The following is a 24002-nucleotide window of genomic DNA, read 5'->3' on the forward strand; positions in this document are numbered from 1 at the left end:
TACAATACAGGTTTATTATATCTATATTAAAACTCTGGTCTTAACCTAACTTTTTATCTTTTTTTATATATTCGACTAATATTTATTTAAGAAACATAATATTTAAATTTTAGATTAAGAGAAATAAGCATAAGGTGGTTGGAAATATGCTTTCTCAAGAGAAAAACAGTCGAAAAAGTGACTCTCTTAGCTTGATAGACACTCATAGTCAAAATAAACCAGATAATCTGGGATCGGCAAGTTTTATGTATGTGTGATTATATAATTTAGAAGAGATTTCTAAGATATTTAGGTCGTCAGTTTGTAATCTTCTGAACACTATTGTTGGTAATATATATCTTAGATAATTATTTAACTGACATTTGTTAAGGTGCAGGAGTATTGGGTAAGAAGAAGGAGTTTTGAGTAGAGGGATAAAGGTTTAATGGGGTTTTTAGCTATGCCTTATGCTATGTCATCAACGGGTGTTGTAGGAGGTATTATTATTATTATTATATCGGCAACAACAAGTGGATTTGGACTTTATTTTCTTGCGCGTTGTGCATTAAAACTGAAACGTGGAGAAGCATCATTTCATAAAATAACAGATATGACGTTTCCTTCAGTTTCATTTCTTGTAATGATATTTTATATAGATGAAATAGTGGTATTAATTTTATCTAGTTTGATGCAATAATAGCGATTAAATGTTTTGGCGTAACAGTAACATATTTAATTTTGATTGGAGATGTTATGCCACAAGTTATACGGATGATCAAGTCAGATTTGCCGAATACGTCTTTTTTACTTAGTAGACATTTATGGATTACAATATTTATGTATTTTTTTATTACTTTTAATATTTATGACTAAAATTGTAGGGCTATTATAACTCCTTTTATGTTTCTTCGTCGTCTTGACTCTTTACGTTATATTTCTATTGTTTCTCTCTTCTCTATTAGCTATTTAACAGTAATTGTTATTAAATATTTTTTTCAGAGGAATGTTTGGAATTCTGATGTAGAGGCATATTTATTTAAAGGGAAAGGAATTAATGCTATATTATCCTCAATATCCGTTTTTATATTTGCTTATAATTGTCATGAGAATGTATGATCTTTGAAATTTTTAATATCTGCTTATTATTTTTAGATGTTTACTATTGTTAATGAGATCCGTGATAACAGCAAAAAAAATATTGTTAAAGTTATCTTTACTTCTATTGGCTTATCTTCATCTCTTTTTCTTCTATTAGCAATATTAGGTTATCTTACCTTTGGTATTATTAATATATATTATGAATTTTGTTATTTAATGTATCTTTAGGTATTCGTTCTCCAGAAAATATCATTTTAGGATGTTTGTTTCCATGAAATCTATTTTTTCTTTTCTAAATGTAATAGATGAATATTCTGTTGTTACGACTATCGCAAGGGTTGCTGTTATTGTTGTTATTATGTTCTCATATCCTCTCCAAGGTTATCCATGTCGTGTAAATTTGGATTATGCTTTATCTTGGAATCCTAAATCCCGCAAACCTATTGATAGAATTACATCCGAAATGAGGTTTTTATTTTTTATTTATAAATTTGCTAATATAATTAGTAATTTGCGATTTAATGTACTCACTTGTATAATTATTATATCTTCATACGTTCTTGCTATGTCTATACGTTCTTTCGAAAGAGTTTTATCATATGTTGGGTCTATAGGATCAACAGCAACTTCCTTTATTCTTCCAGGATTATACTACAGCAAATTAGCATATTATGATGATATTTTATATAGTAAAGATGATCAGGATAATCAAGAAATTGAGGGTGATAGACGCACTTTATTAAATAAATTAAGATTTTCAAAAATATGGTATTCAAAAATGGCTAGTATATTATTAACTATTTTCGGTATTCTGATTGCAGCAATGTCTTTTATATCGAATATACTTTATAGTGTTCATGGACATTGAAAGAGATATTGTATTATATAAACAGATTATAATAATGACTTAATTTCTTAAATATAATATTGTATGGTAGAAATAAGTTATATATTTAAAAATTCAAGATAAACTACTATGTCCAGTTAACTGAAGCATTATACATTGTAGCCTTTAATGCTTTAGGATTATGTATTATAACTATATTATATTAAACCATTTGGTAGGTACGTTTTCGAATTTTTGATTTAAATTCATCTTCATGATTCTCTACATTCGTTGATGGTTTTGCATTTACATTACATAGTTTCTCGCTTGAATTAGAATGTATTTCGACGCATAATCCGCTGGATTTTTCTTCTACAGTATTATTTTCCAAATCTTTAGATTCCAGATATTTGGAATTTTCAACAGAAACTATATTTGTATCAATTTCCGAAAGAGGCCCTTTTCTTAATTGTTTAAGTATTTCCTCATGGGGTTTTGTAAGCTTCCATGAAGCTGGATATTCGTAGTTGCATTTTTTTGGTGTTTTACCTGTTAAAACTTCATTTTTTATGGATGCTGATAAAATCTTATTATGACTGGCTGTTATTTGAGAAATAATAGAGTCTTTATGAAAATCGTTTTCCGATTTTTGATTTTTGGTTAAATCATTAACAAAATATGAATGTTTATCAATATCTTCTTTAATATCATTTACTTTTACTTTTAATTTTTGATAGGAATTCTTAATATCATCAAATATAGAATCATTATTTTGTATATATGCACTATAATGAAGAGAGTTCTGCGAATGTGCTATATTATATATTAATATATAATGTTATTCACTTAAATGGTTACCTTTAGTGATAACGTTATCGAAAACATGTATTTGAGTATTTACGTCTTGCATTTGAGCATCAATTAGCTGTAGAATTTCTGAATAAATTGCTTGAATATTGTCTTGAATAGCTGCGCCTTTTCCGTCAGAATTCTATAGTTATTAACACTAATTTTACTAATATATTAGTAATACTTTTGCTGATAATATGACATTGTTTTTAATATCCTCTTTTGAGTTCGTTAATTTCTTGACAAAAAGACCTTCTTTTGCAGACCAAATATCAATTTTTTTAGAAAAAGTAGAAACCATTTCATCAATACTTGTAGATACGTCATCTATACTTGATTGAGTATAATCAAATTGAGCAATTTGTCGTTCGTTTTGTTTTTCAAAAAAACTATTAATAAGACAAGATATATGATTTAACAATTCTATTTTCTCTTCTGAACTTTTCTTTTGTTCTTCAGATAATGATTTTTTAAAGTGATCAGATATCTGAAATATTTTATTTTTTATAGATTGAGATAATCCTAAAATATCTGATTTTAAATTTTGAATCTCTGTCGCTTGTGTAGTAATGTGCTTTTCAGTATCATCAAATACGGATTTCATATCATGTCCCAATTGGCTATATGAATTATGGATCTATGTTTTAATTATTATATAATCAATAATATAAATATATGTATACTACCTGTTGTTGAAATTTTACCATTTCCCCAAAAACTTCCTCCGAAATTTTTTCTGTTGTTTTTCTCATGTTTTTAAACCCATCTTTGAGTCTTAATTTGATTTTTTCTTTAAGTTTCTTGATTTCTTCCAAAAAGCTATTTGTTTCATATTTTGCTGCATTTATTTCATTAGAAATTTCAGCATGCCTATTTTCAAAGCTCAAAAGTTGTTGATCTATGAATTGGAAATTATCATCAATATGTTCTACTTCTTTTGTAACGAATTCTGTAATTTCATTTTCTAGTTTATCTGAATATTGAAATTGAAATAAATGATATTTAGTTATATTATTATCGAGATCTTCCATAAATCTAATTATATGAGATTTTGTTTCATTCCATAATATTTTATTTGAAGATTCAATGTCTGTCTTGCGTTCTAATAAAAAGTAAGTTTATTTAAATATATTTTTATTAATAGCTAACCAATTTTTTCATGTAAATTATTAATATCAACAATTGTTTTTTTAAGAGTAGAATGAAGTTCATTTGCTATAATATCAAGTTCCCATTCCGTAGCTTGATGAGCTTTCCTAAGAACAGTTTCTTCATTTAAATGTTGTTTAGTATCTACAAGATCAACTTCTGTTTTTTTTAAGGTATTTTTCGTGTCTTCCAAGGTTTTCTTATTTTCGTTAGATGCAAATAAATAATAAATAATATGTTTACAGATGTTTTTTCTAAATCCTTTTTGGTTTGTATGAAAAGCTTCATGTTTTGCTCAAATTGTTCTCGAGTTGATCTTAATGATGATTCCAAAGCATCTATCTTTCGTTGTTGCTCTTCTACCAACGCTTTATTAGATTGATTCTCTTCTGTGAGTTCTTTATATGAGCTTTCTGCAAGATAAATGCCTGTTTTTTGACGACATGCCTATAAAGCATTAAAAAAAATTGTAAATAGTTCAAGAATTACATTTAAGTCATTTTTTAGTCTTTCTATATCTTGAATATATTCTTTAATAAGCGTTTTCTTTGTCATCATCTGATTAACTTGAGGCTTGTTTTTGATACTTTTTGCTCGATTTGCATATTCTAATGTACTTATTGTTTCTTCCAGATTAATCTTTTCAGGACTTATAGTTGCAATAATGCATGTTTTAGTTCTTCCACCTAATGAATCTTGTAAAAGACGTGTTAATTTTGATTCACTACAATTTATTTAAATTAATGAACATTAAATTAATAGTATTACCGATATGGAATATGTTGCGATTTGTCTACCAAGGAATTTATTACTCTTCCGAGTGTCAAAAGGCTTTGATTTATCATTCCTGCTTCACGAGCACGTTTATTTTCTGCACCTGAACGCCCAATGTTTTCTGAGCCAGCAAGATCTACTAAATTAAGCTTTCCTACTCTCAAAAGATCTTCTCCAAATTCTGTAATATCTTTAATATGCATAGTAATCGTAAAAATAGAATGCGAACGACTCGAAAGATCATTACATTTTGTTGCTGCAACTTGGCGTTTATGGCTTCCCATTTGAAGTAATTTTATTCCATCTGATGAATTTGTGATAGGAATATCCTCCATGCCACTTATTACTATTCCTTTCTTCACTGTATCTTCAAAAATTTTTACTTTTTTATCTTCGATCGATAACAAATCATGAAGTTCTTCATTATAAAGTTCAATAAATGAACATTTAACTGAATATTCTGTGTTTTCTGTCTCAAGAATACTAAATAAGCGATAAAGTGTTCTTGGTATTATTCCAGAGGTATCTGAAAGGATACCATAATTATCTGACATATCACCCGTCATAGTATAGCTAAAAAATTAATTATCTTAAGATAAATAAAAATACTTACGTTTTCCCTGTTCCAGTCTGTCCGTACGCAAATATAGTACAATTGTAACCATCCAAAACCTAATTGGTCCTTAGATATGTATTTAAAGTAGAAATTTATAACCTCTCTAAGTATCGGAAGAACAACGTCATCAAATATCATTGCTTGATCTGCTTCTGGTCCAAAAACACGATCAAACGTATATGTCCTTGTATTCATTTGCGATAAAGGACTAGTTTGAACACATACTTCTCTCCCACGAGGTCCTTCTGTTGAAACAATACTACAACTATTTTCCCGTATTTCTCGTTTACTTCGTCCACGACATCTTACTACTACCTGGATGTTTGTTTCTCCATTGTTTATCTCATTGTTATTCTCGTATGACTTCTTTTTCTTTGTTATAATAGGTATTGGTTCTGATAATTGCACTTGTGATGCTTTTTTTTCATGTGATTTCTGATTTGGAGATGATGGTTCATTACTAGGAATTGAAGACGTAGAACTCGATAATGACTGCATGGATAGAGATGATCCTCTCTGTGTGATAGGCGGCCGTATTCTCCTTCCACTTATCATTTTTTTATTTGTCTTTTAAGAGATCCTCCGATTCTATCATTTTTTATTTAAAAATAAACATAGGTTGCTATGACAACCCATTTAAAAAATATTTTTAAATAAGTATAGTTTTTTTATTTTAGTATTACATCCAATTCTTTCTCTGAAATTTAGTTCCTAATAGTATTCCGATTTTAAATGACATTAAAACAGGCGCTTTAAAAGTATAGAATATGTTATTAATTTTTTTTTTTGTATTTTTTAAGGGTCTTTTAATAACGATAGACGGAGGAAATACCAATTATTAGAATATATATTAGAATTGAATTGATGTATATAAAGGATAGTTCTTGATAATGAATTTAAATACAATTATTCTTTTTCTAAATATTTAATAAGATAGATTTTTAATTATATATAAATGATATAAAATATTGTCTTGAAATTTTGTACGAAACATATAAAATACTAAATGAAATTGAATTCTAAAAAAATTAGATATTAAATCTTTTGAAGATATTTTCCGTAATATTAAAAGAAAATATTATGTTTTTTAATTTAAAATTTTTAAAGGATTGTTTATTTAGATTATTTTAAAAAAATTAATAAATAATTTTTAAATTATATACTAAATAAGTTAAATTATGTATATTTATGATGAATTGCTTCTAAGCTTTTAATGTAATGTATATATAACATAGATTTTAATTTTTATTAGGATTTTAAGGTTTTTCTTGAGATCTCGCGTACTCAGGTTTCAAAAAATTTATTAAAATTAAATATTTAAATAATATATTTAAGACGTGTGTTGAAGCCTCTAAGAGCTTTAAAAAAGCATGGATATTAAGGTTTCAAAGTTTATTGAAACATTGATAGATTGTTTTTCTACGTTTAATGAGAATTCAAAAAACGAGTTAAAAATCTTGTTATCTAGGTCTAATTTTATTTCTAATTTGTACGCATATATTAATATATTAGAGATGATGGCTTTAAATTTGATAGTTTGAGTGGTCTTTTGGATGATTTAGACTTTGTAGATAAATTTTCTCAAGAAACAATTCCTGTAATTTAAATATGCTATTTGATATGGTATTTTTAATATTTTCTTAGGGCTTTGATCAATTGATCAACAGTTTTGAATGTTTTCTTTCGGGAATTTATGAAGATAAGGTGTTTTTAGAGTTGGATTATATTTTCTTGGAAACACTTGCTAGAACAGCATACAAAATTGATAATTATTATCTAAAATTAAAGCTTCTTAGAATTATTTTGGTATTTTTATATTTTTCTATATTTTTTATTTTTTTTTAAATGATCATAGATATGGTTATATAATTATCCTGGTTATTTTTAAATTTATTATAGAATTGAATGTTAACGATTTTAATAGATTCAAAAAATGATGCTCATTCAAGTTTTATTATAAATCTTTTAAATACATCCTGCGATGCTTTGGAGAATATTTGTTTAAGAAGAATGGTAAGTATTTTTTTTCCTTAAAAAATACTTAATATTTTAGGCATTAGCTATTGTTAATCGTTTAATTAAAAAAAATGTTAAAAATAAGCAAACAATTATGGATAAAAATCAATTTTTTAATTTGTAATATTCCTGTATATTGATTTATATTCTTATTAGTTATAGAAAGGAAATTGGAAGGTCTATTTTAGTTTCTGATGATTTTAAAATACAGGAGCTTTCTGCAGAGCTTGTTCATGAGCTTTTGCCTCCAAGAAATTCTCCATTGGAATTTTACAATAGAAGATTTGATTTGTTTTTTTCTTTAAACAGTCTTTCTGAGGATTTAAAGGCTGAATTTTTTGAGATGCAAAATTCGGGCTGGGTATACTCTCCTAAGTGGTTAACATCCTTAAACATTGAAAGAAACTGTAGTTCCTCGTAATATTTTGTCTAATTTATTTTTGATTTTTTACTAATTATTACCAGACCTTTAACATTTGAATGCATTTATTTAAAATTTGGAGAAAGTATGTTTAATTCTCCTGATAATAATGGAATTTTATACGTACATCTTTCTCATAACTTTATTACTAGTGTTATCGTTGATTCAAAAAATGAGAAAAAATTATTAGATATAGCTTTAAAGAATATTGAAGAAATTCGAGAATCTGATAGTCAAATTGTTTTAAGGTTAAAGGAAATTCTAGACAATGATTCTATTATAGGTGATGAATTTAATTCTTTTGATATAATAGAATTTTATTTTGATGATAAGCCTGAAACTGGCATAATAATTCAAGAAATAGTTAAAAGAATAAAGAGAAATATGAATTTAGGTGCTAAGATTAAGTGCAGTATGATAGAATGTCCTATTAGTTTGAGGTTTCAAGAAAGTAATATTTGTCATTCAGATGATTTCTTCTCCCAACAACGGATAATTGACATGGATATAGATAAAAATATTAATATTGTTGAGGAAAATTCATTTCAGGAAAATAAATTTGAAAATTCTAAGTTTTTAGATGCTAATGAAGATACGGAGAATGTTAGTGATTATTATAACTAGATTAATATTTATATTTTTTTAGAAAAAAGCGTCTTCTATTGATTTTGATGAAACTAAGGAAGTGGAACATCAACAGTCTGTTGATTTTTGTCATCTAGCTAATAATAATTGTTCATCGGTTACAAATTCTTCTCTTGAAAAGTCCAAAAAGACCGAAAATAAGCCTTTTTTAAGGGTTTCTACACAAGTAAAGGACTTATTTTCTTTGGTTACTTTAGAAAACAATAACAAAAATGTATCAAGAGATATTAAATTACCTGAAAAGATGAAGAAAAAGTCTGAAGGTTTGAAAGAATTAACAAATATTTTACCACCTTTGGATGAAATTTCAAAAGTAGATAAGAATGCCAATTCTAGTATAAAACAAAAAAAGAATGCTAATGAAAATATTAATATGGATATATATGATTTCCCTTTTGATGGAGCATTTCGTTTTAATAGGTCACAAATTAATAAGTCAAGATCTAAGAAAAAATATATGTTAAAATCTAATTTTCCTACTCATGCTCCTCAAAAAAAATGCAAAATTAAAAATAAATCACAAGAAACAAATAAGAGGTATTCTGATAAGGATTCAGCTACGAATGATTATTCGTCTGCTACTGATTATGATATTATTCCTGATGATTTTTTGAGAAATAAAAATACAAAAAGACTCAAAAAAACTGATAAAACTATTGCCAAAAATATGTTGCATCAGGACAAGATGTCTAATAATAAAGAATCTCTGATTAAAGAAAAATTGCCTCAATCAAATAAGTATTCTTTAAAACCATCTAAGAAAATTCCTAAGGATGTTAAAAATGATTTGAGTGAATTATCAGATTCTAGTAGTTTAAGTGAATTATCATATTTCAGTGATTCTAGTGAATTATCGGGGCCTGATGATGCTATGATGGATTTAATATTAGAAAAAAATACCCCAGATGAATTTAAAGTTCACTCTTTAAAATGTCAAGAAGATATCAAGGATAATTGTGAATCATTTTCAATTAAAACTCTTCAATCTGAAAAAAAAAAGGATTCTACTTTAATTGAAAATTCATTGTATAAAAAAAATAATGGAGTATGTAATGATATTCGGAAAGATGATAAAATGAACATTGAGCTTATGGATGAATATTCTCAGTCTGAACCTCAAATTATAGTATGGAGCAAGGATGGTCCTTTAAATAATATATGTAAAACAGAAAATAATTATAAAAAGCTGGATAATTTATCTAAAATAAAAGTATCTGGAAATAAATTTTTATGTGATTCTGAAATTGATGTTTCAAAATTATCTGTGGTAAATGAAAATATAAAAGATGTCAACATGGTATGTTTTAGATTTTATTATTTATGTTTTCATTAAGATAAAATAGAAGTATTTATACCCTAAAGTAAAATATTTTGTTATTAAATATAGAAATCTTATCATTTTAGGACTTTATTGCAATTGATGAGAGTAAAACAAAGATTGAAAAGGATTTTAAAAATTCCATATCTAACAATTTTTCATATGAAATACCTAAGAACTTTGATGATGTTTTTATTGCTACAAATGATGAGTCGTTTCCTTGTGTTAATGATTCTGCTATTAATTCTTTAAATATGTGTAAGAAAAATGATGTTTTCGACGAATATGGTAAGTTTTACATTTTCATTAAAATAATTCATTATTCTAGTAAATCCTAATAATTTTTATAATATTTTGAATGGTTATGGTTTATTGTCTGGAATAAAAATTGATGATATTAAGGATTTTTCTGAAACTGACTTGGATAAGGCATTCATTAATCTTGATTCTACAGAGCAATTTTTAGAACTTTCAAGCCAAGGTGATTATGATTCTCAATTAAATAATTCCGATATAGAATGCAATGATGATGTTTATAATAAATGCTTTTATAAATCGAAATGGAAAAGAAAATTGCCTCAACATCATAAAAAAACTTTAAGTTTACTGATGGATATTGTTCAAATAATTATAAATAAGTTAATAACTTATGAATTGAATATAAATGATTATGTGCAAGACTTTAAGGGCAATATAAATAAAATTATAGAAGCATTGAATATGGTTCGTTATGATAAAAAGCTTAATATTGAGAATTATTTTTTTTTTCGAAATGGTTGCAATAAAAGATTTGTTAATCATTTGAATGGTGTCAAAAAACATAAAAAAGTATCAGAAAACATCAAATTAAATATAAAAAAAGGATATTTAGCTCGGAAAAATATAATTGATAATTTTTATAATAATATTTCAAATATTTATTAATTTTGAATCATATAGTTACTTTTATATTCGTTGTGTTTGTTTTATTATTCATACTTGTTGAATAAATGGGTTATATATAGCTTTTAGATACATTTTATTAGTTTAGTATATTAATATTTAGTTTAGCTTATTACACTCGTTAATTAAAGTAGATATATTAAAATCTTTTCCAGTATTAAATTTTTCTAGAAGTTCTAATTTAAGCTGGTCTTCTTGATTGCCTTCAATTGCAGAAAAGAAAATTTCAATCTGAAATATTATTATTCTAAGGTCATTCATCGTTATTCCTCTATTTTTCTCAAGTTCTCCCTTCATTAATACTATATTTTTGTCTGAAGATAGGTCTGTATAATAATATAAAAATGTATGTGGTCTTGCAAACTCTCCTCTAACTTTATATTCTAAAAGGGAAGTAATAAGTATGTATTTAGTAAAATTATTTACAAAGAACCATTGAAGAAAATGTATTTCTATACCCTGTTCATGATTTATAGGAAGAATAAACTAGATATATTATTAAAAAATTAAGTTTATAATTTAATTAGCCACCATATTGTATCTTTTTGCATTTTTTTCCATTATCTCAAATTTTTGAGAAGGTATTAATCCACAAAGGCTATGATCATCTTGAGAATGACAAGCTTTCCAAATTGATTCTATTTTTTTAACATTGTATGATCGTATTTTTTCGACATTAATATAAAATGATAATGTTTTAATTTGGTCTTTTTTCTCATTTTTTAATATTTTAGTATTAGTCTGAGTTAAGTTTTTATTTTTTTGTATAAAATTTGATTCAGAAATTGTTTTTGTATTTTCTTTATTTGATTTTATAGTATATTTTTTAAAAAGTTCCTCAATAGAAGAAAGATTTTCTCTTTAATCTTTTAATAAAAATTATTCAAAAAAAACATTTATATACTTTTTCATTTTTTCTTCTAATTTACCTTTGTATTTATTTATCAATTCTTGAGGAATATCTTTAGCTTTAAATTGAAATTTTCTAAATTTATAAATGTTTTTTGGCAGTTTTTTTCTAGATAATGAAAGTATTTTAAAAAACATCTTTATTTTTTAAAAAAATTACTCCAATTTATTTTGTTCTCTTCTTTAAATAACAATTCTTTTAATATTAATACATTATTTCATAAATAATTTCCTAAGATTGATTAATTTATAAAGATGTTCGTAATCCAGTATATAAAAAGATTCTGCTTATATTTAAAAAAATATTATATTAAATTTTTCTGAAATAATAAAATTTAAATATTTCTATATCTAATGAAATCTTTATATATATATTTATTTATTTATTTACAATTCTTCTTGTTATTTTGTAATATTTTAAAAATATTACTCTGAAAAATATAAAAGTTTGCATTTTTTATTTATTAACCATTAAAGATAAACTTTATCTATCTATTTTATATTGTCTTGATTTTAATATTTATTTATATATTGTTTAATTCCCTTTATATAGTTTTTTTTTGAAAAACGTTTTTTAAGAATTTTTAAATAAATCTTTATAAAGATATAGAATTCTTCATTCATATTTTTTGTTTTTTAATAAATTATGTGCTAAATGTTCTCTGTTTTTCTATTATCTCTGAATATATCTTTTACATATCACGAAACGCTTATCAATTTAATCGATAAGCTCTTGCTTTTATCTACGGTATCTGTAAAATAGGTGATATTTTAAAATCTTGAAATGACGTATTAGCATATGCATATATGGGGTAAAGAGATTCAAATTCCTAATTTTATGTAATAATAAATGTAATTAAGATGTTTTTAAAGAGTTTTTTAATAATTCTGAAGAATTTAAATAGGAAAAATGGAAGAATCAGGGATTAATAAATATGAAGAGGAGCTTAAAAAGCCTATTATTCACAAGCCTTTGCTTCATAGTATATTGTATCTTGTATTTTATGACATTATTCTGATTATATTTAGTTGAATGCTCTTTAAAGGAAAAGGTTTAATTCTAAATATATTTTAGATACGAGATTAAATATTTGAAAGAGCACGTGTAGATTTGATACAGCTTCACATCATGTTCGTTTGTTTCTTCTTGAAAACTTTTCTTCATTGACTTTAAATACTGAATTTCGTAATTTTGAAGATGAGCCACTTTTAATGAAGCATATTGAACAAATCAGAGGTAATTTTATTGTTTTTTTTCTTTAAAATGTAATATTTATTCTTTTTAGTTGTTGAAGTTTCAGGTATGAATGATTGTATGAGATACATGCGCATTAATGGTTTATAGGATCTAATAAAGAAATCCTTTATTTAGATGAAGTTGATCTTGATGTTCATATATACCAGCTCAACAATAGTTTACCTTTTACTAATAATTTTGATGATCAAGATTTGGAAGATGGACCAATGGCTATAGTAACTGAATTACCATCTTTATCTTTAGAAGGACTTTGGGATAAGTAGATATAACTTTTTAAAAAATAATTAGTCTAAAATATAGTCTCATATTCGAGGATAATATCAAAAATAATTTATTGCATTTTATTCATACCGTTATGCTTTTTTCTGACAAAGATGTTAACTTTAATATTGTTACATGGAATAGGTATTTAAATTAAAAAGATGCTTTTTTATAACAATATTAGGTTAATTCTTTTGCATGGTCCTCCGGGAACAGGAAAAACATCTTTATGTAAGATATTTAGCAATATATTTTTATTAGTTAATAAAGATTAGGTAGAGCATTAGCACAAAAACTTTCAATTAGGCTTTCTAATAAATTCCCTAGAGGAAGAGTGCGATAAACATACCTATATTTATGATGAATAAGCTTATTTTAATCAGATTGTTGAAGTGAATTCCCATTCACTTTTTTCAAAATGGTTTTCGGAAAGTGGGAAATTAGTTGGTAAAATGTTCCAACAAATTCATGAAATGGTTGAAGATGAAGATTCATTTGTTTGTGTTCTTATAGGTAATATTTAAATTACTGTTGGATTTTTTAATTCCCTAGATGAAGTGGAAAGTTTAACGGCTGCAAGAAAAGCTGCTGCATCTGGTCTTGAGCCATCAGATGGTCTGAGAGTAAGGATTAAATTTCATTATATTTAATGATATCCACTCATTTATTCTCCTAGGTTGTCAATTCTCTTCTTACACAGTTGGATAAATTAAAACCTCATAAGAATGTTTTTATTTTAACTACGTCTAATTTGCTAGAAGCGATGGGTTATAATTCAACCATATATATATGTATATATCTTATATAAACTTAGATCCTGCTTTCGTGGATCGTATAGATATAAAACAATATGTTGGTGATCCAAATCCAGATGCTATTTTTGCAATTCTTCGGTCATGTATTAATGAATTAGGTCGAAAAGGATTAATTGGAGATGGGGTATATTTAAAAAAGTATTATAATGTTTTATAATTTTATTATAGATACCGGTTCCTTCATTTACTGAGGCATCTATAAGTTTATATTCCCAGCCAAATTCATATAGTTCCCGATTATATAGAATAGCTGTTGATTGTAAAGTAATATTTCGTTAGATACAATTGCAAGGAAATCGTTAACATTTTGATATTAGGGATTATCAGGAAGGACCCTTCGACGTCTTCCTGTTCTTGCTCATGCTAAATATCTTCAACGACCTTGTTGTACAATGGATGAAATGCTTTGTTCTTTAGAAAAAGTTGTAAAGGAAGAATTAGAATTTTCTATGAAAATATGTTAATATAGGAATGATATGTATTTATTAGATATTATAAATTTAAAAATATTTTTTATCAAAATTTTATTCTATCCAAAAATATTCGAAAAAATGGTAAGGCTAGAATTTATAAGATAAAGTATAGTAATCTTAATTATAGTCACGTATTCTTAGTGAGAATGCGACTGAGGAGAGAGGGGAAAATGCTCGAATGGTAGGTTATTCTTTTGATTTTTTTTTTGAGGTTAAAGTTTTGATAAAAATTCTAGTCAAGTTTTGTCGGTGCTATTGCAGGTAGAATTGAAATGAATTACAATAGTTTTTTATAGTTCTTATGGTTTTTAGTTGGTGATCTTGTGAAGAGTACTCTTGGACCTAAAGGAATGGTATTTTTCTTTAATATTTTTATATTTTTTAATTATTGAAGGATAAAATTCTTCAATCAGCTTCTACTGGTGAAATTATAGTTACTAATGATGGTGCAACTATTTTAAAGTCTATTGAACTTGATAATGCTGCTGCTAAGGCTCTTGTAAATGTTTCTATAACTCAAGACAATGAAGTAGGAGATGGTACAACAAGTGTTACTGTCTTGGCTGCAGAGCTTTTGAGAGAAGCAGAAAGGCTTATTGATGCTAAAATACATCCACAGATAATTATAGATGGGTATCGTATTGCTACTACTACAGCACTTAATGCATTGTGTGAATCTGCTGTTGATCATAAGTATATTTTTGTATTTTATATAACTTATTTTTAAATATATTAGGGAAAATTGTGAACTTTTTAGGAAGGATTTGGAAAATATAGCTCGTACTACACTTAGTTCTAAGATTCTTGCTCAAGATCGAGATTATTTTTCGAAATTAGCTGTTGACGCCGTGCTTAGGCTCAAAAGTACTAACCTTGAAAGTATTCAAATTATTAAGAAATCTGGAGGGAGGTTAAGAGATTCTTATTTGGATGATGGTTTTATATTGGAAAAAAAAATTGGTGTTAATCAACCTAAAAGGCTTGAAAATGCTAAAATTCTTGTTTCAAATACTCGTAATATTAGTATATATTTTTTTATTTATGTTTAAGACTTATTAGCTATGGATACTGATAAAGTAAAGATTTTTGGTGCACGGGTAAGGGTAGATGCTACTAGTAAACTTGCAGAGTTAGAAAGGGCAGAAAGAGTGAGAAAAAAAAAATTAATGCTTTATGTTTATTATTTTAGGAGAAAATGAAAGCAAAAGTTGAAAAAATAAAGGCGCATGGGGTTAATTGTTTTGTAAATCGGCAACTTATTTATAATTGGCCTGAACAGCTATTTGCTGATGCTGGATTGATGTCTATTGAACATGCTGATTTTGATGGAATAGAAAGGCTTGCTCTTGTTACTGGTGGAGAAATAGCGTCAACTTTTGATCATCCAGAATATGTGAAATTAGGAAGATGTGATTTAATTGAAGAAATTATTATTGGAGAAGATAAAGTAAATATATTAATAATTATTAGAGTATATTAATATTTTTTAGATGATTAAATTTTCAGGAGTTGCTGCTGGTGAAGCTTGTACAATAGTCCTTAGGTGGTTTTATTTTAAGGATTAAATAGCAGAGTTAATAGAAAATAGAGGTGCAACATCACAGCTTCTTGATGAGGCTGAAAGATCTCTTCATGATGCATTAGCAGTATTATCACAAACTATGAGTGATTCTAAAGTTGTTTTGGGAGGAGGTTGCTCTGAAATTCTTATGGCAAAAGCAGTAGATGCTGCTGCATCAAAGGAATCTGGAAAAAAAATCTTTGCACTTGAGGCTTTTGCTCGAGCTCTTCGAATGATACCTACAATTCTTGCAAGTAATGCGGGACTTGATTCCAGTGAACTTATTTCTAAATTGCGCTCTGTTCATTATAAAGGTAATTGTTATAAACTTGTCATTTTTTATTTATTTAATTATATCAGGAATGACTTCATATGGCTTAGATCTCATTAACGGGGAAATAGCAGATATGAGGGATGCAGGGGTTGTTGAGAGCTATAAGTTAAAGCGATCTATTCTTTCGAATGCATCAGAGGTAGTGGAAATGCTTCTACGGTTCTTTTATATATATTTATATAATTTTTTTTGATATTTTTTAGAGTTGATACAATTCTTAGATCTACCCCTAGACCAAGAACTCGTTAACTTATGTCTAAGTATTTGAATATAAGTAAGTTATTTTTGTTTAACTTTTATTTATAGAATTTTCAAATTACTTTAAAAGTTTGCGTTTTTTGATATGTAATAAAATTAAAGATCAACGTTGATATAGAGATGATCATTAAGATATTTAATATTTTATTCTATTGTATATTGAATTTAAAAAAGTTACATATTAAATTGGAACAAAATTAATTTTAAATGTTTCAAAATTTATCTATAATAAATGTTATAAATGTTTATTCATATTGCAGATAAAGGATAGATTTGTTAGCCTTCTTTTTTTCTGAAATCTTAAAATATATAAATATTAACTATTTGTATATTATATGAAATAGAAATTATTGACGTTTAAAAAAATTAAAATGTAATATAATGAGTAGAATAGTTTTATTATTATTATTATTATTTAATTTGGATATTAAATCTATAATTTATTAGGTTATATGGTGATTAAATTTTATTAATATATCTAAACTATTTTTAAATAAATAAAATAGTAATATTTGGATTGTTATAGGGCATAAATTTTAATATTAGAATACTTTTTAAGTATTATATTTCTACGGTTTATTGACTATTGTTTTGAAATCTTCTATATTTTAAATCAAATATATAAGCATTTTATTTTTTGATTTAATGTGTACATTTTGAGTTTATCGACATGAAAAATTAAGGTTAGAAAAAAAGTATATAGGAATTTATTTATTATAAATATAGGTTTATTGTTTTTTTTTTTGATATTTTTATTTTATTTCAAATCTTTTTTATATTATTTTTATTAGATTTGTTCAGAAGGCTATGGAAAACTTAAATTAATCGGGTCAAAAGTAGATATATTATTGTTTTTTTATTTTCCAAATTCCTATTTATAAGAACTTTTAAAGTAATGGACATTATTTATGAAGATTTTTATAATAAGTTTTTTAATTCTATTGAATGGCCATTTAAATCACATTCAATTTCTAAGGATTTAAATGATTTGAGTTTTACAGATCTAGCACTTCTGGTTACTACAGACGGTGATCTTTATGGTATTAATAGAGATGATGGAGAGATTAATTGGATTATAAAGGGATTAAATTCTATTATGAAATCTGAGAGAAATTTGGCTGAAAAAGATAATTTATCTGAGGATTATATACAACGTATTTCAAATAATGTTGATTTCTTTTGGTTTTTGGAACCTTCTGGTGATGGTTCTATATATGTATTTGATTTTAGAATAGGGATTCATGTATGTTTTTTAATCTTTGAATTTTCTAACTTTTAAAGAAATTTCCATTTAATATTAAACAGTTGATAAAGTTATCTCCTTATAGTTTTCCAGGAGATGATAAAGTTTATATTGGAAGAAAGGAAACTTCACTTTTTGTTGTTAATCTTAATACTGGAAAAATATATCGAAGTTTTGGTAGTGGTCATGAAAATAATGATGCTTTTCGTTGCTTTTCTAATGAGGTTTTTGGAAAAGGCTATGATAAAGACTGTGATTTTTCTGACCTTAATGATAAAAATATTTTAAAAATAGGTCGTATAGGTAAATAAATATTTTATTATAGTATAATTTTATAACTGAATTTTATAGATTATATATTAAATGTATATTCTGGAAATAGGTTACTGTGGAATGTTAGTTATAGCGAATGGGTTCCTAGTTTTATTAATGTTAACTTTGAAAATAAATATTTTTCAATGTTTGATGGTAAATATATATTATCAACACATAATGGAGCAGTATTTCAGCGTATTGTTAAAGGAACTACTTCTTCAATTATTTGGTATAAGAAATTAGATAGTCCTGTTACTAAAGTTTTTGATATTTTATCATTTACTCCCATTTCAATTTATCGGCAGTCTGAATTGGATAATCGGCATACATTTGTAATGGTAGAACAGCCTACTGATTTTATATTTAAAATGCTTAATAAAACTTACAATCGTTATGTTTTTATTAATACTACTCAAATAGGCAATTGGTATGCCTTGTCGGAAGAAAGATTTCCATTAATAAAAGAGGCATCGTTCTCTCAATGGCATAATGCTACAATGAATTTTGGAAGACTAGGCATTTTACCTTTACATAAGGATCTTATTGGTCTTCATAAAATTTCGTATGATATAGTTCAGATTTTAACTATTGATTCTTCATTAGAACCATTAAAAATTGATTATTTTTTAGATAAGAGTTATAATTTTAAATATCGTTATATTTTTTATATTTTTTTTGCAATTGGCATACTAATATATTTTTCATGGAGAAAAAGAAGGGAATTTTATCAGTTTATATTTTGGTTAAAACTCAAGTTTTTCTCATGGATAATATATATAAAAAAAAGGAATATTCAACAATTTTTAGTCAATATTCTTACTATTTTTGGCAGAAAAAAGAATGAAGAGCATGAGAATGTATTTGGAAATTTCAATGAAATTGTATTGAATGATGATAATGTTTTGTTTTCAAAGGATGAGAGTATGAAAATGTTGCATTTAAAAAAGCGTAAAAAGATTGTTCGAAAAACTAAAAAATATAAAAAAGGAATAGAAAATATGAGTTATGTCGATACAGCTGAAGAAATGTCTGAAAATGAGTACCTTAAAAATCAAATAGAGTATCGCAATAATGATTTGGAGAAATCGAGTTTAGATTTATTTGAATTTAAAGCATATGATTCAATTGAAAAAATAGAATTTCCTTTGGTTATAAATTCTCTAGAAATAACAAATAAAATTTTAGGTATAATTTTATAGAAAAATGTATTTTTATTTACTTATTATAGGATATGGAAGTCATGGTACAATAGTTTATGAAGGCTCTTTTGAAGGTCGTAAGGTTGCTGTAAAAAGGATGTTACTAGATTTTTATGAGGTTGCTTTTCGTGAAATTACATTATTACAGGAGAGTGATGGCCATCCAAATGTTATTCGTTATTATTGTAAACAGAAAAGTGATAAATTTTTATATATCGCTCTTGAGCTCTGTTCTGCTTCTCTTTATGATATTATTGAGCGCTCTCATGAATTTTCTTGGCTATTAATGTCAATGAATGTCTCTGATATTTTATATCAAATAGCTTCAGGAATACAGTATTTGCATTCTTTAAAAATAATACATAGAGATATTAAGCCTCAGAATATTCTTGTAGCGCCTTTATATGCAAATTCTGATAATAATAAAGATGGAGAGCAAGTGAATCGTGTTCGTATTATGATATCTGATTTTGGTTTATGTAAAAAATTAGAGTTTGATCAAAATAGTTTTAAAGTAACTACTTCACAATTGTCTGGTACCATTGGATGGAGAGCTCCTGAATTGTTTTATGAAAAAATGAATGTTGATAAATTTCAAGATATATCAGATTTAGAAATAAATTCGTTAAATTCTTTTCAAAATCATAAAGTTGGGCGTGCAATAGATATATTTTCTATGGGATGTGTGTTTTATTATGTCTTAACAAATGGTATGCATCCTTTTGGAGAATATTATTTGAGAGAAGGAAATATTGTTAAAGGTACTGCAAATTACAGTCATTTAGATTTTCTTGGTAATGAAAGTTTTCTTGCGAAAGATCTTATATCAAAAATGTTGAATTTAGATCCAAAAGAAAGGTAGTTTTTAAAAAAGTTAAACTGTTTATTGATAAAATAAGACCTGATGCTGAATTTATTGTGAAACATCCTTATTTTTGGTCACCTGAAAAAAAATTATCTTTTTTAATAGATGCATCTGATAGATTTGAAACCGAAAAACATCAATCATCTTCTGAATTATTACAGTTTTTAGAAAAAGATGTTCTTAAAATTATAGGAAGAAATTGGCTGAAAAAAATAAATAAACATATTTTAGAAAATTCTGGTAGGTTTCGGAAATATGATGGAACAAAACTTTTGGATCTTTTAAGGATATTAAGAAACAAAGTAGGTTAAGATAAAATATTTTGATGTTTATTAATTTTTAGAAAAATCATTACCAGAATCTTCCTCTTCATGTTCAAGAAATTTTAGGACCACCTCCTGACCTTTATTTATCATACTTTATGACACGATTCCCTTATTTATTATTGCATTGTTATTATATTGTTAAACGTTTTTTAGATAAAGAGAATATGCATCAGCTAGCTAGTTATTTTTAAATAGTTAAATATAAAAAATATTTTTGTTTGTGGATTTCTTTGATTTTTTAGAGAATTATTTATTTATAAGTATTAAAAAGGTTTAAAGTTAATTTAATGATTTTATATATTTTATTAATATTTTACTAAATATGATCAAATGTAAATTTCGATAATTTATTTTTAGTGAAATTGTCTTTTTTTTTGAAAAAAGGATTTAGCAGTTTTTATATTTTTGATTATAAATTATAAAATACATTTTTAATATGAAAGTTAGTATTAGTTTTTGTATTAAATAATATAATTTATTTTACATAGAAAAAAAAAAGAAAAATTGAGATTATTTTTAATGTTCAAGCAAGAAGGTAATTTGTATTTTGGTAATGTAAAAATTTATATTTTTAGGGAATATTTGACTGGATTTCATAAAAGAAAGCTTGAGCGGCAAAAAAAAGTGGAAGAATTCATGAAAAAGCAAGAAAAAGATAAAAGATTACGGATTAGCAAAAATGTATATATTTATGCGATTAAACCCATAATTTTGATTTAAGTTATGCATAGGTTAAAGAAAAAATAAATATTGAAATTCAGAAATATATTAAATCTACTTCTTTGATAACACAAGGTTTAATTTTTATTGAGGTTTTTCTTTAAATAATACGAATAGGTGACTTTCTAAATTCAGAAAATTCTATCCAGAATTCTCAAGATTTTGACGTTTGTGATGAGAGTAAGAAGAATATTAATATTTGGCAAAATAAATATGATGATCAAAATTATACAACTGTTACTATTACTGAAGATTTAAATTAAGGAAATAGTTGTTTAATGATATAGTGATATTTATGTATTTTGTGTTTTCAAAATAGCTATTTTTTATGTTTACAGATCAATCTTATGGAATTTTTATTTATTTAAAAGAGAAAATTGAGTAAAAATTTAGATTTAATAAAAACAAATATATAATGGAACATGATATTCAATAATTTTGATTAATTATTAGATCACAAATATTTAAAATATAGTTTAAATTTATTAATAAATGTATTATGTAAAATATATTTATTTGAAAAAAGTAGTATATTCTTTTATAGTTTTGATTTTTAATTGATTTTGGTTTTTTCTGGTTTTCTATAAAAATGGGATGTCTAATAATATCTAAATTTTAGCAAATATTTATAAATAAATAGGTGATTATTCAATATTAGTAATAAAAAGTTTATGTTAAATGATTTATAACTTGTATTTAAGATTATTACTATTGACATTTGATGTTTGAGATAAGATGAAACTTGATTTTGCATTTATTAATAAATTTCAAAATTATTAATAAATGTTTATTAATACATCATTATATTTATATTATTGTAGCAAATTTATTTACTTATATTTTTAAAATATTATTAATATATTAAAGTCTTTAGTTTCTAGTTATAAATTATTATTTTAATATAAATTTTGAATTATATAATTTTTAGAATTTTTTATAATATTAAAGATGTTTAAAATATTATTAAAAAAATATAACTATTAATTTTTACAATATCTTTTTATTGATTTATAGTTCTATTTTAATATTTACATTCTTATATAAAGTTTATTAAAAAAAATTAATAATGTTGTATATCATGTTTATGTTTATGTAATTTTTAAATAATATTAGTGTTATTTTAAATACTAAAAACAATGATATGGTTAGTTTGTTGATTGTATTTTTTCTAAAGAATTATATTATTTTAAAAAATATTTAAAAAACTATTTTTAGATTAATCGAGTCATAAAATAAGTTATTATTTTCAAGATGTTAGATTTACTGATAGATAAACATATAAAATACATTTTATCCTTTAATGAGAGAAAATTGACTGAGTATTGGGAAACAGAGTCTAGAAAATTACAGAGTATAGATTGGGCAGTTAATACATTATTTGTTCTTGGTCGTAAGGATTTGATACCTCGAGATGATATTCTTGATTTTGTTATGTCATGCAAATATGAAGACGGTATTTGCATTATATATATATTATTTGATTTATATATTTTAAGACATTATTCAGGCCTTTGGCGAAAGTTCGTGCGCAGACCCTCATCTTTTGAATACTTTCTATGCTGTTCAAGTTTTGGCTGTATGTGATGCTCTTGATAGAATAAATTTTGATAAAATAGCAAAATGTATTTTGGAAATTTATTTTGTATTACTTTTTAAGTTTGATTTTAGATATTTCATCTCTTCAAGATCTTGAAACAGGTGCATTTAAAGGATATTTTTGGGATGAAACCGATACTAGGTTTTCATATTCTGCAGTCTGCTGTTTAGGAATTATTGATCGTCTTGATACTATTGATATCGAAAAAGTTGTTGAATGGATTCTTAAATGTCAAAACCTTGATGGTGGTTTTGGTCAAGTTCCAGGAGCTGAATCGCATGCAGGTCATGGTAAGTATAATTAGATATAAGAGTTTTCATTAAACTGAAGAAAATAGTACTTTCTTGTATAGGAACACTTTCCGTATTAAAAAGACTTGATGTAATAGATATCGATTTAATAGGTTTATGGTTATCAGAACGTCAAGTTTTAAGTGGTGGTTTAAATGGTAGACCTGAAAAGTTAGAAGACGTATTTTTCTTTTATTTTTTACAATGAGTTAATTTTTTAGGTTTGTTATTCATGGTGGGTATTTTCCTCTCTTGTTATGATAAATAGATCACATTGGATTAATAATAAATATTTAATAAATTTTATTCTTTCGTGTCAGGTTAGTATATTATAGTTATGTTTTTAAAATTAAAAGAGGAAAGGATTTTGAAAATGGGGGTATATCAGAAAGACCAAAAATACAGCCGGATATATTTCATACATGTTTTGCCATTCTTTCCTTATCTATTCTTAAATATCCTGGTCTTTTGGAAATAAATCCTGCTTATTTTTTGCCTTCAGAAGTTGTTCAAAAATTGAAAATTAACTAAATTTAATTAAATTTTTTATGAGTAATTTTTATTTAGGTTAGATTTTTTATATGAAATAGTTTTGATTTTATTATATTTTTGTAATTTTACCCTAGAAAGATAATTGTCTTGGTATTAAAATTAGTTGAGATATTTTAAAATTCCAAAATATATGGATTTTATGATTTAATTGTAACTTCTATAATAAATTGCATATTTAAATGTTTTAAAAATGATTTATTTTTATATATATAAGTATTTTTTATAATTTATAATTTGATTCTCATTAATTATAAATTATAAAATTAATTTGTAACATTAGTAAAATGATTTTTTAAAAAATTGAGTTTAAATTTAAATATTTATTAAAATTTAGTATCTAAAGTTAACAATATTAAATTGCTAGTAGATTGTTGGTTCAGATTATTTTAATAC

General features: G+C 25.1%; 9 protein-coding genes across 9 annotated transcripts; 7 read left to right on the forward strand and 2 right to left on the reverse strand.

The window, feature by feature from the left end:
* Window positions 1-102: 102 nt before the first annotated feature.
* Window positions 103-1990, forward strand: T552_00340 (hypothetical protein). The gene is made up of 10 exons (XM_018368955.1): window positions 103-247; window positions 293-327; window positions 371-385; window positions 438-616; window positions 664-818; window positions 861-1089; window positions 1132-1258; window positions 1306-1338; window positions 1383-1545; window positions 1585-1990. Exons 1-10 carry the CDS (start codon window positions 147-149, stop codon window positions 1943-1945), a joined length of 1398 nt encoding a protein of 465 aa, XP_018227220.1. The 5' UTR covers window positions 103-146; the 3' UTR covers window positions 1946-1990.
* A 91-nt stretch (window positions 1991-2081) lies between these two features.
* On the reverse strand, window positions 2082-5892 carry T552_00341 (hypothetical protein). The gene is made up of 10 exons (XM_018368956.1): window positions 5391-5892; window positions 5289-5347; window positions 4670-5248; window positions 4391-4625; window positions 4145-4348; window positions 3902-4100; window positions 3439-3854; window positions 2937-3389; window positions 2762-2894; window positions 2082-2716 (listed from the first exon to the last, which is right to left on the reverse strand). Exons 1-10 carry the CDS (start codon window positions 5844-5846, stop codon window positions 2127-2129), a joined length of 3324 nt encoding a protein of 1107 aa, XP_018227221.1. The 5' UTR covers window positions 5847-5892; the 3' UTR covers window positions 2082-2126.
* Window positions 5893-6615: 723 nt separating this feature from the next.
* T552_00342 (hypothetical protein) lies at window positions 6616-10657 on the forward strand. The gene is made up of 12 exons (XM_018368957.1): window positions 6616-6759; window positions 6804-6888; window positions 6936-7097; window positions 7147-7168; window positions 7216-7304; window positions 7345-7427; window positions 7470-7724; window positions 7773-8331; window positions 8375-9670; window positions 9717-9734; window positions 9778-9979; window positions 10020-10657. The coding sequence occupies exons 1-12, from the start codon at window positions 6662-6664 to the stop codon at window positions 10613-10615; spliced, it is 3465 nt and encodes a 1154-aa protein (XP_018227222.1). The 5' UTR covers window positions 6616-6661; the 3' UTR covers window positions 10616-10657.
* Window positions 10658-10688: 31 nt separating this feature from the next.
* Window positions 10689-11725, reverse strand: T552_00343 (hypothetical protein). Its single transcript, XM_018368958.1, has 3 exons — window positions 11538-11725; window positions 11165-11492; window positions 10689-11119 (listed from the first exon to the last, which is right to left on the reverse strand). Exons 1-3 carry the CDS (start codon window positions 11678-11680, stop codon window positions 10733-10735), a joined length of 858 nt encoding a protein of 285 aa, XP_018227223.1. The 5' UTR covers window positions 11681-11725; the 3' UTR covers window positions 10689-10732.
* A 588-nt stretch (window positions 11726-12313) lies between these two features.
* Window positions 12314-14384, forward strand: T552_00344 (hypothetical protein). Its single transcript, XM_018368959.1, has 15 exons — window positions 12314-12354; window positions 12448-12525; window positions 12572-12594; window positions 12641-12779; window positions 12829-12843; window positions 12888-13059; window positions 13101-13205; window positions 13246-13292; window positions 13337-13395; window positions 13445-13574; window positions 13614-13684; window positions 13738-13828; window positions 13876-14000; window positions 14045-14140; window positions 14194-14384. Exons 1-15 carry the CDS (start codon window positions 12342-12344, stop codon window positions 14338-14340), a joined length of 1311 nt encoding a protein of 436 aa, XP_018227224.1. The 5' UTR covers window positions 12314-12341; the 3' UTR covers window positions 14341-14384.
* A 1-nt stretch (window position 14385) lies between these two features.
* T552_00345 (T-complex protein 1, beta subunit) lies at window positions 14386-16584 on the forward strand. The gene is made up of 13 exons (XM_018368960.1): window positions 14386-14430; window positions 14477-14530; window positions 14586-14610; window positions 14662-14702; window positions 14744-15042; window positions 15086-15363; window positions 15409-15497; window positions 15539-15796; window positions 15840-15892; window positions 15938-16224; window positions 16271-16403; window positions 16448-16504; window positions 16551-16584. The coding sequence occupies exons 1-12, from the start codon at window positions 14428-14430 to the stop codon at window positions 16491-16493; spliced, it is 1566 nt and encodes a 521-aa protein (XP_018227225.1). The 5' UTR covers window positions 14386-14427; the 3' UTR covers window positions 16494-16504; window positions 16551-16584.
* A 767-nt stretch (window positions 16585-17351) lies between these two features.
* On the forward strand, window positions 17352-20675 carry T552_00346 (hypothetical protein). The gene is made up of 6 exons (XM_018368961.1): window positions 17352-17745; window positions 17784-18048; window positions 18097-19245; window positions 19289-20117; window positions 20159-20426; window positions 20468-20675. Exons 1-6 carry the CDS (start codon window positions 17398-17400, stop codon window positions 20639-20641), a joined length of 3033 nt encoding a protein of 1010 aa, XP_018227226.1. The 5' UTR covers window positions 17352-17397; the 3' UTR covers window positions 20642-20675.
* Window positions 20676-20841: 166 nt separating this feature from the next.
* On the forward strand, window positions 20842-21468 carry T552_00347 (hypothetical protein). The gene is made up of 5 exons (XM_018368962.1): window positions 20842-20892; window positions 20939-20985; window positions 21026-21131; window positions 21182-21245; window positions 21288-21468. The coding sequence occupies exons 1-5, from the start codon at window positions 20887-20889 to the stop codon at window positions 21431-21433; spliced, it is 369 nt and encodes a 122-aa protein (XP_018227227.1). The 5' UTR covers window positions 20842-20886; the 3' UTR covers window positions 21434-21468.
* A 907-nt stretch (window positions 21469-22375) lies between these two features.
* Window positions 22376-23625, forward strand: T552_00348 (hypothetical protein). The gene is made up of 6 exons (XM_018368963.1): window positions 22376-22623; window positions 22667-22792; window positions 22839-23057; window positions 23105-23238; window positions 23279-23377; window positions 23421-23625. The coding sequence occupies exons 1-6, from the start codon at window positions 22422-22424 to the stop codon at window positions 23586-23588; spliced, it is 948 nt and encodes a 315-aa protein (XP_018227228.1). The 5' UTR covers window positions 22376-22421; the 3' UTR covers window positions 23589-23625.
* The last annotated feature ends 377 nt before the right edge of the window (window positions 23626-24002 follow it).

Source organism: Pneumocystis carinii, assembly GCF_001477545.1.
Source record: "Pneumocystis carinii B80 chromosome Unknown supercont1.2, whole genome shotgun sequence".
Lineage (NCBI taxonomy): Eukaryota > Fungi > Ascomycota > Pneumocystomycetes > Pneumocystales > Pneumocystaceae > Pneumocystis > Pneumocystis carinii.

Coding starts and splice junctions, on each gene's coding strand:
- T552_00340 (XM_018368955.1), top strand. CDS start 147: ATGCTTTCTCAAGAGAAAAACAGTCGAAAAAGTGACTCTCTTAGCTTG. Junction 248..292: donor CTGGGATCGGCAAGTTTTAT/GTATGTGTGATT, acceptor TAAGATATTTAG/GTCGTCAGTTTGTAATCTTC. Junction 1,546..1,584: donor AGAATTACATCCGAAATGAG/GTTTTTATTTTT, acceptor TAATATAATTAG/TAATTTGCGATTTAATGTAC.
- T552_00341 (XM_018368956.1), bottom strand. CDS start 5,846: ATGATAAGTGGAAGGAGAATACGGCCGCCTATCACACAGAGAGGATCA. Junction 4,349..4,390: donor GACTAAAAAATGACTTAAAT/GTAATTCTTGAA, acceptor AATGCTTTATAG/GCATGTCGTCAAAAAACAGG. Junction 3,855..3,901: donor TAATTTACATGAAAAAATTG/GTTAGCTATTAA, acceptor ACTTTTTATTAG/AACGCAAGACAGACATTGAA.
- T552_00342 (XM_018368957.1), top strand. CDS start 6,662: ATGGATATTAAGGTTTCAAAGTTTATTGAAACATTGATAGATTGTTTT. Junction 7,098..7,146: donor AGCTTCTTAGAATTATTTTG/GTATTTTTATAT, acceptor AAATGATCATAG/ATATGGTTATATAATTATCC. Junction 8,332..8,374: donor CTAATGAAGATACGGAGAAT/GTTAGTGATTAT, acceptor ATATTTTTTTAG/AAAAAAGCGTCTTCTATTGA.
- T552_00343 (XM_018368958.1), bottom strand. CDS start 11,680: ATGTTTTTTAAAATACTTTCATTATCTAGAAAAAAACTGCCAAAAAAC. Junction 11,493..11,537: donor TTAGAAGAAAAAATGAAAAA/GTATATAAATGT, acceptor AAAAGATTAAAG/AGAAAATCTTTCTTCTATTG. Junction 11,120..11,164: donor ATGCAAAAAGATACAATATG/GTGGCTAATTAA, acceptor TAATATATCTAG/TTTATTCTTCCTATAAATCA.
- T552_00344 (XM_018368959.1), top strand. Junction 13,293..13,336: donor AACAGGAAAAACATCTTTAT/GTAAGATATTTA, acceptor AATAAAGATTAG/GTAGAGCATTAGCACAAAAA. Junction 14,001..14,044: donor AAGGATTAATTGGAGATGGG/GTATATTTAAAA, acceptor ATTTTATTATAG/ATACCGGTTCCTTCATTTAC.
- T552_00345 (XM_018368960.1), top strand. Junction 14,531..14,585: donor GAGGGGAAAATGCTCGAATG/GTAGGTTATTCT, acceptor TAAAAATTCTAG/TCAAGTTTTGTCGGTGCTAT. Junction 16,225..16,270: donor GCGCTCTGTTCATTATAAAG/GTAATTGTTATA, acceptor TAATTATATCAG/GAATGACTTCATATGGCTTA.
- T552_00346 (XM_018368961.1), top strand. CDS start 17,398: ATGGACATTATTTATGAAGATTTTTATAATAAGTTTTTTAATTCTATT. Junction 19,246..19,288: donor AATAACAAATAAAATTTTAG/GTATAATTTTAT, acceptor TACTTATTATAG/GATATGGAAGTCATGGTACA. Junction 20,118..20,158: donor AATTTAGATCCAAAAGAAAG/GTAGTTTTTAAA, acceptor TGATAAAATAAG/ACCTGATGCTGAATTTATTG.
- T552_00347 (XM_018368962.1), top strand. Junction 20,986..21,025: donor TTTAATGTTCAAGCAAGAAG/GTAATTTGTATT, acceptor TTATATTTTTAG/GGAATATTTGACTGGATTTC. Junction 21,132..21,181: donor GATTACGGATTAGCAAAAAT/GTATATATTTAT, acceptor AGTTATGCATAG/GTTAAAGAAAAAATAAATAT.
- T552_00348 (XM_018368963.1), top strand. CDS start 22,422: ATGTTAGATTTACTGATAGATAAACATATAAAATACATTTTATCCTTT. Junction 22,793..22,838: donor TTTTGATAAAATAGCAAAAT/GTATTTTGGAAA, acceptor GTTTGATTTTAG/ATATTTCATCTCTTCAAGAT. Junction 23,239..23,278: donor GACCTGAAAAGTTAGAAGAC/GTATTTTTCTTT, acceptor TTAATTTTTTAG/GTTTGTTATTCATGGTGGGT.